The following is an 8,212-nucleotide window of genomic DNA, read 5'->3' as shown; positions in this document are numbered from 1 at the left end:
TTAAGGGTTATTAAGGGTTTAGGGTTTAGGGTTCAGGGCTAAGGGTTAAGGGTTATTAAGGGTTAATAAGGGTTATTAAGGGCTAATAAGGGTTATTAAGGGTCTAGGGTTTAGGGTTTAGGGTTTAGGGTTTGGTGTGTGCAGGCTGGTTGTTTGTCTCTGTGTACTTTCGCTTCTTTTTTTTGCTCGCATCCATTTGATGTAATTCGCACAATTTTATCTGCAGGTATTCTTCTGTCTCTAATTAATTAAAACTGTCTCCTTTGTTGTCTTTATCTGTCTCATTTTGTCTTTATCTGTCTCCTTTTGTCTTTATCTGTCTCCTTTGTTGTCTTTATCTGTCTCCTTTTGTCTTTCTCTGACTCCTTTGTTGTCTTTATCGGTCTCCTTTTGTCTTTATCTGTCTCCTTTTGTCTTTATCTGTCTCCTTTTGTCTTTATCTGTCTGTTTTGTCTTTATCTGTCTCCTTCTATCTGTCTTGTTTTTATTTGTCTCCTTTTGTTTGTTTGTTTGTTTATTTGTCTCCTTTTGTTTATTTGTTTATTTATTTGTCTCCTTTTGTTTATTTGTTTATTTGTTTGTCTCCTTTTGTTTATTTGTTTATTTGTTTGTCTCCTTTTGTTTATTTTCTTCCTTTGTTTGTCTTTGTCTCCTCCTTCTGTCTCCGTTTGTTTGTCTGTCTCCTTTTGTTTGTCTCCTTTTGTTTGTCTTTGTCTTAATTTGTTTGTCTCTGTCTCCTTTGTCTGTCTTGTCTTAGTTTGTTTGTCCTTGTCTTAATTTGTTTGTCTTTGTTTTTATTTATCTTTATTTATCTGTTGTCTCTCTCTGTCTCCTTTTGTCTGTCTCTGTCTCCTTTTGTCTGTCTCTGTCTCCTTTTGTCTGTCTCTGTCTCTGTCTCTGTCTCTCTTCCTTACTCTCTTTTTTTTCTTCTTCTATCTTTATCTGTCTCCTTTTTGTTTTTCATTTGTTTGTCTCTTCTGTCTCCTCACCGATGTATTTGTTGCCGCTGCTGCAGAAAGCTGTCTCTTCGTTTGTTTCTCATCTGCTGCTGCTGCTGCTGCTGCTGCTGCTGCTGTTTATTTGCTGCTGCAGCAAACCAGAGATACGGGGTTACGAGCGCTCGCGACTGTCTCTCTGCTCTCCTTCGCCATTCAGGTGTATATACACCTCAACTGTCTCTCCCTGAGGCCCCCTAGGGTTTTCATATATTGAAGACACTAGCGTGTTTAGGGTTTAGAGTATAGGGTTTAGGGTTTAGGGTTTAGGGTTTAGAGTTCAGGAGTGGTACGGTGTATGGTGTAGATTTTCGGGGTTTAGGGTTTAGGGTTTAGGGTTTGAATGGTATTGGGAAAGGCTTGTTAATATTTAGGGTTTAGGGTTTAGGGTTTAGGCTTTAGGGTTTAGGGTTTAGGGTTTAGGGTTTGTGGTGTATGCGTGTGTTTAGGCCTTGCTGGTTTATACACGGGTTTTTCTTTGAGGTGTCTGTCTGTTTTACCTGTCTCCTTTTTAGCTGTCTCCATTCACGCATCTCTGCTTCCTCTGTTTCTTGCTGCTGCTACCAAACTAAACCTCCCTCAGGTCCCTGCTGCTGCTGCTGCTGCTGCTGCTGCTGCTGCTGTTGCTGCTCCTGCTGGCGACGCAGCAGCTGCAGCAGCAGCGGACTCTGCTGCTTCGGCTGCGCCTTCAGCAGCAACAGCTCCTGCAGCAACTCCTGCTGCAGCTCCTGCTGCAGCTCCTGCTGCAGCTCCTGCTTCAGCTCCTGCTGCTGCTGCTGCTGCTGCTGATACGCCGTTGAGTGCTGAAGGAGACAGAAGGAGACAGAGCAGCTCGCTTCATCTGTCTCCTTTTCTTCTCTCTGCTTACTTCGCCGCTCGCGCCTCTCACTTCTTCGTCTACCCCCTTGAAACTCTCAGGTCAGCAGCACCTGCTGCTGCTCCTGCTGCTGCTGCTTCTGCGGCTGTTGCTGCTGCTGCTACTGCGGCTGTTGCTGCTGGTGCTGGTGCAGTTACTTGGGTTGCTGCTGCTGCCGTTAATGCGGTTGCTGCTGCGGTTGCTGCTGCTGCTACTGCGGTTGCTGCGGTTGCTGCTGCTGTTGCTGCTGCTTTCCTCTTGCTGCTGCTAGTCCATCTGCCGGTGCTGCTGCTGCTGCTGCTGCTGCTTTTGAGTGCAGTTTGTTTAGCAGCAAACTGCGTCCTTCCTTTTTTCTGTGTTGTTTACAGACGGAGACAGCAGGTATCGCTGCTGCCGGCTCTATTTGACAAGCCTCACCCTGCTGCCAGCAGCAGCAGCAGCAGCATCAGCATCAGCAGCAGCAACAGCAGCATCAGCAGCAGCAGCAGCAGCAGCAGCAGCAGGTGGGAGGGTTTGTCTCTGCGTCGAGTGGCGTTTGGGTGTGGGGAGCAGCAGCAGAAGTTTTTTTCAATAGGATCTCCTTTTAGATTTAGTAAGGAGACAGTTTTGTCTCTTTTCTGCAGCACGAGAGGCAGCAGCAGCAGCTGCTGGCGAGGCAGCAAACTGCTGCTGCTGAAGACAGCGCCGGAGGCCCTCGTCGTTTTAATGAGCGCTAGACTATTGGGGGGAAGCTGAAGCAGCAGCAGCAGCAGCAGCAGCAGCAACAGCAGCAGCAGCAACAGCAGCAGCAGCAGAAACAGCAAACAGAAGCAGCTGCAGAGGCAGCTGCCTAGACGATAATAATTTTTAATAATAGGCATGGCAGCAGCAGCAGCAGCAGCAGCAGCAACAGCAACAGAAACAGCAAGACAGCAGCAGCAGCAGCGAGCGCCTCTAGAGACAAACGAAAGAAATGAGAGGCGGACACACGCAGAAATAGAAGAAGCAATTAGTGCTGTTATTGCTGCTGCTGCTGCTGCTGCTGCTGCTGCTCGTCTTAGCAGCAGCAAAACAATTAATAGCCTCTAACGCGCCCCCTTTCAATCTATGCACAGCTGCAAAGCAGCAACAACAGCAGCAGCAGCAACAAGAGCAGCAACAGCAGCAAGAGCAGCAGCAGCAGCAGCAGCAATAGTGGCGGCGACAGCAGCTCAGGTAGCAGCAGAATGAGCAATAGCAGCAGCAACAGAAACAGCAGCAAGCGTAGCAGTAAAACCAACGGGGAAGAGCAGCAACAGAAGAAGCAATTAGTGCTGCTGCTGCCCTTGCTGCTGCTGCTGCTGCTGCTCGTCTCAGCAGCAGCAAAACAATTAATAGTCTCTAACGCATGCCCTTCAATCTAACAGCAGCAGCCGCAGCACCTGTAGCAGCAGCAACAGAGCACCATCGACAGCACCGCTAGTTGCAGCAGCACGGGCAGAAGCAGCAACAGCAGCAACAGCAGCAGCAGCAACAGCAGCAAGAGTACCAGGCGTAGCTGCAAACGAGGGCAGCGGTCATGCCGACTGCACACACAGTTCTTCTGTTTAGGGTTTAGGGTTTAGGGTTTGTGGTTTAGGGTTTATTTTTTGGATTTATGTTTAGGGTTTAGATTTCAGGGTTTAGGGTTTAGGGTTTAGGGTTTAGGGTTAAAGCTGGGGGTTGGAGGCAAGACCTTGCAAGGGACCTTGAACGGAGAGGGTTTAGGGTTTAGGGTTTAGGGTTTTATTGTTTAGAGGGGGTTTTAGTAATCAACTCGCAGATATAAACGCTTGACTTGTTTAGCTGTTGCTGCTGCTGCTGCAGCAGCAGCAGTATCGCCCGCTGTCCCTCCCGCCTTAGGAGGCCCGTTGGCTTTCTCCGCTGCTGCTGCTGCTGCTGCTGCTGCAGCTGTTGCTGCTGCTGCTGCTGCTGCTGCTGGTGTCCCTCAGTGTGTCTCCTGTTAATTTTTCTCGCAATAATTTTTTAGCATTTTTGGTGCCTTAAAGGCAATTAAGAATTGCATTTCAAGAGCAGCAGCAGCAACAGCAGCAGCAGCAGCAGCAGCAGCAGCGGCGCAGCCGACCAGTGGCCCTCCAGTGTTTGTGCGTCGGTTGCCTCTCAGCTGCAGCAGCAGCAGCAGCAGCAGTAATTAAAAGTTTTTTATTTTAACTAATTTGAATGTATTATTTTAATGCTGTACATACACACAGAGCTGCAGCAGCAGAACCTCTCCCTCATCGCCATAGAGAGTCTTCAGTACCAGACAGCTGAGGCAGCAGCAGCAGCTGCTGCTGCTGCTGCTGTTGTTGCTGCTGCTGCTGAAGCAGCAACAGCAGCAGCAACACCAGCAGCAGCTCCTTCTCCAGTCAAACTAGCAAAATGAAAACAGAACAGCAGCAGACAGAGCCTGCGGGGCCAGCTGCTGCTGCAGCAGCAGCAGCAGCAACAACAGCAGCAGAAGGGCCTGGACCAGTTGCTGAGTCTGCAGCAAGCGAACAGCAGCAGCAGCAACAGCAGCAGCAGCAGGAAACGCAACCAGCAGAGAAGCAGCAGCAACCTCCAGGTGACGCTGCTGCTGTCTCCACCGCGCTGCAAAACCCTCTGCTGCTGCAGGCAGCAGCTTTGCTGCTAGCTGCACAGCAGCAGCAGCAGCTGCAACAGCAGCAGCAGCAGCAGCAGCAGCAACAGTCTGACTTTAGCCCCCCTCAGGGAGGAGGGAGGGGCTATTACAGCGGGCTTGGCAGCAACTGCAGCAGCAGCGGGAGACTAGCGAGCAACTGCAGCAACAGCAGCAACAACAGCAGCAGGGGTCGATTAACTAGCAACTGCAGCAGCAGCAGCAGCGGAAGTGATATTCTGAGGCCCCCCACCGCTGCCGCTAGTCTCCGCGGGTCCCTTGAGCAGCAGCAGAACCTGTCCGACGATGCAGCAGCAGCAGCAGCAGCAGCAGCAGCAGGCGGCAGCAACGCGAGCAGCCGCTTCATCAGCCTCAGCTGCACCGACTCGCCGAGAGATATGCAGCAGCAGGAGCAGCAGCAGCAGCAGCAGCATCAGCAGCAGCAGTTTTTCCTGAGCTGCTTGAAGTCTGAGAGAGAAGATAGCAGAGGGCATGTGGAGTTGCTGCTGCTGCAGCAACAACTGCAGCAGCAGCAGCTAGAGCTGCTGAAGGGGCCCTCATCTATTGGCACGAGAGCAGCAGAGGTGCGGAGCAGCAGCAACTGCAGCAGCAGCAGCAACTGCAGCAGCAGCAGCAACTGCAGCAGCAGCAGCAACTGCAGCAGCAGCAGCAGTAGTAGTAGTACCGTATTTGCTGTTGCACTTGCTTTTTTGCTGCTGTGTTTTGTATCTGCCTCAGGTGCTTCCATCCTTGCTGCTTCAGAGAGCTGAACAAGAGCAGCAGCAACGGCAGCAGCAGCAGAAACAGCAGCAGCAGCAGCAGGATATGGCTGTTGCTGCTGCGGAGGTCGGAGGCTCGGAAACGCCGCCGCCGCCGCCGCAGCAGCAGCAGCAGCAACAGCAGCAAAAGGACGAGCATCTGCAGCAACTGATACAGCAGCAGAAAGAACTCGCGAGCCAGTGGCAGCTGCAGCAGCAAAAGCAGCAAGAAGAGAATCCGCAGCAGGAGCCGCAGCAGGAGCAGCAGCAGGAGCAGCAGCAGGAGCAGCAGCAGCAGGTGGATGACCTCCCTGTACGTGGCATAGAAAACTTTGAAGAGGCAATCGAGCGGCAGCAACAGCAGCTGCTGCAGCAGCAGATGCAGCAGCAGCAGGAAGAAGAGCTGCAGCAATGTTGCTGCTGTCTGAGGTCAGACTCCATCCCTTTGCAGATAAACCCCTCCGCGCTGTTGCTGTACAATTACTGCCAGCAGCAGCAGCAGCACTAGTAGCAGCAGCAGCAGTAGTAGCAGCAGCAGCAGCAGCACTAGCAGCAGCAGCAGCAGCACTAGCAGCAGCAGCAGCAGCACTAGAAGCAGCAGTAGTAGCAACACCAGCAGCAGTAGTAGTAGTAGTAGTAGCAACCACGTAATAGCAAGAGCAGCATCAGCAGCAACAGTAGCAGCAGCAGCAGGAGCAGCAGCAGCAGCAGCAGCAGCAGCAGGATTATGTGTTTGTTTGCCTTCAGGAATTTCACCGCTTCAAGAATAGAGAAGCACATAAAGATTTGCGAGGCAGCACAAACGCAAGAGCTGCTGAAGCAGCAGAGACAGAGACAGAAGCAGCAGCAGCTGGAGCAGCAGAAGCAGCAGCGCCAGCAGCAGGAGCAGCTGCTGAAGCAGCTGCTGCTAGAGCAGCAGCGGGAGCAGCAGAGACAGCTACTATTAAAGCAGCAAATGGTTAAACAACGAAGAGATGCAGCAGCAGCCAAAGCTGCAGCAACTTCGCGCTGGGCTTCTGCTCGCAGCAGCAACAACAGCAGCAACAACAACAGCAACAGCAGCAGCAGACAGCGTACAGACGAAACCTTCAGCAGCAGCAGAAGCCACACAAGCTTGCATCAGTCTGACTCTGCTCCTGCTGCTTTGCCTTCCGCTGCAGCAGCAATAAAATATGAGAGAGGTAGCAGCAACAGCAGCAACAGCAGCAGCAGCAGCAACAGCAGCAACAGCAGCAAAAGAACTCTACACACGGAGCCTAGTCAAACGTTGAGGAGCGCCGGTTCTGCAGCTGCAGCAGCAGCAGCAGCAGCAGCAGCAGAACAAACAGAAGCGACAAAAAGCGAAGCAGCAGCAGCAGAGGCAGCAGCAGCTGAAAGTGCAGAAGATAGGGGGGACTCCGTCGCCGGTACAGGAGAACTGCTTGCTGCTTCTGCTGCTGCTGCTGCTGCTGCTGCTTCTGATGGCGTTGCAGCTCAGGCTGAGCCCGCAGCAGGAGCAACAGCAGCAGCAGCAGCTGCTGCTGCTGAGACACAGCAAAGCGGTGGAATCAGCTGCTTTACAAACTCTCCAGGGGAGCCGCCTCCTCTGCAGCAAAGCAGCAGCGGCAGCAGCAACAGCAGCTGCAACAGCAACAGCAGCAGCAGCAGCAGGGCTGCAAGCAGCCGTCTTGCTAGCGACTTCAGCGCGGCAGCAGAGGACCTTCATGAGCAGCAGCAGCAGCAGCAGGAGCAGCAACAGCAACTACTGGGGCAGCCAAACCACGAACATCAGCAGCAGCAGCAAAAGCAGCATCCGCAGCAGCATCAGCAGCAGCAACATAAGCAGCATCAGCAGCAGCAGCAGCAGCAAAAGAAGGGGGCAACCTGCGGCCGCACTGATCTGCAGCGGGCGCGACCTGAAGACAGGTGAACCCTTAGAAATGATAGCAGCAGCAGCAGCAGCAGCAACAGCAGCAGAAGCAGCAGCAACACCAGCTTTTCTAGTGGCCTTGCACTGATTGCTGCTGCTGCTGCTGCTGCTGCTGCTGCTGGTGTGTTGGTGCTGTCTTTTTTGTGTTGATTGATTAATAAGTGTTTCTTGAGTTTGCCGTTCTCTCCTTTCCTGCTTCTAACCCTTTTTCTTTCGTTTTGCTGCTGCTGTTGCTGCTGCTGCTGCTGCTGCAGGTGGCGGCTGATACCAGCTGCGCGGTGCCCGTTGTGTCTCCGACGTTTTTGTTTGAAATCCATCGACCGCCACATTGAAGTCTGTAAACAGAGACAAAAGGAGACAGCTCGCAGGCAGCAGCCTCCTGCAGCAGCAGCAGCAGCAGCAGCAGGGAACCAGCGCCGCCAGGACTCAAAGCCCCCAAGTAGAAGGGCCCGCAGCGTCGGCCTCCCAGCTGCTGCTTCAGCACTGCCTTTCAGCAGCAGCAGCAGCAGCAGCAGTAGCAGTAGCAGTAGCAGCAGCAGCAGCAGCAAGTATTTAGGAGTCAAGGTAGCTGCACAGGACAGCTTCGGGCTGCTGCAGCATATTCACCCGAAGCAGACAGGGCAGCAGCAACAGCAGCAGCAGCAGCACAAGCAGCAGCAGCAGCAGCAGCACGTCTTCGCTGCAGCAGAAGCTCTCAACAGCATCAAGAATGATTTCAAGGTACAGGACCTCACGACTCGCAGCCAAATAGTCAGCAGCAGCAGCAGCAGCAGCAGCAGCAGCAGTAGCAGTAGCAGCAGCTGGGAAGCAGAAGTTGTAGCGGAGCTGCAACAGCTTGGCCTTGAAGATGAACGGCTAGCTGCTGTAGCTAGCCGTTTTGCTGCTCGACTGCAGCAGCAGCAGCAGCTGCTGCAGCAGCAGCAACAGCAGCAACAGCAACAACAACAACAACAACAACAACAGCAGCAGCAGCAGAAGCCTCTGCTGAATGGTCAGATGGAATCGCTGGGGGGCCCCGAGTTGAATGCGCTGCTGCCCGACGTGTTTGCTGCTGCTGCTGCTGCTGCTCGCCGCATT

At 52.8% G+C, this 8,212-nt stretch overlaps 2 protein-coding genes across 2 annotated transcripts in view; both read left to right on the top strand.

The window, feature by feature from the left end:
• The window catches only part of EAH_00017290 (hypothetical protein, conserved), a gene marked incomplete at both ends in the record, with an annotated part of 4,868 nt that extends 1,843 nt beyond the window's left edge, over nt 1-3,025 (top strand). The window contains 4 exons of the mRNA XM_013397649.1: nt 145-226; nt 1,445-1,913; nt 2,220-2,443; nt 2,946-3,025. Of these exons, the coding sequence (XP_013253103.1) occupies nt 145-226; nt 1,445-1,913; nt 2,220-2,443; nt 2,946-3,025 (855 nt within the window). The remainder of the gene's footprint in view (nt 1-144; nt 227-1,444; nt 1,914-2,219; nt 2,444-2,945) is intronic.
• Nucleotides 3,026-4,230: 1,205 nt separating this feature from the next.
• The window catches only part of EAH_00017280 (hypothetical protein, conserved), a gene marked incomplete at both ends in the record, with an annotated part of 6,904 nt that continues 2,922 nt past the window's right edge, over nt 4,231-8,212 (top strand). The window contains 4 exons of the mRNA XM_013397648.1: nt 4,231-5,052; nt 5,207-5,655; nt 5,974-7,131; nt 7,390-8,212. The exon at nt 7,390-8,212 is cut by the window's right edge and continues 2,922 nt beyond it. Of these exons, the coding sequence (XP_013253102.1) occupies nt 4,231-5,052; nt 5,207-5,655; nt 5,974-7,131; nt 7,390-8,212 (3,252 nt within the window). The remainder of the gene's footprint in view (nt 5,053-5,206; nt 5,656-5,973; nt 7,132-7,389) is intronic.

The sequence above is a fragment of the Eimeria acervulina genome, genomic scaffold (genome assembly GCF_000499425.1).
Source record: "Eimeria acervulina Houghton genomic scaffold, Eah_scaff110, whole genome shotgun sequence".
In the NCBI taxonomy this organism is placed as follows: domain Eukaryota; phylum Apicomplexa; class Conoidasida; order Eucoccidiorida; family Eimeriidae; genus Eimeria; species Eimeria acervulina.
Note: the sequence above shows the minus strand (reverse complement) of the source record. Positions and strands in the feature narration are given on the sequence as shown.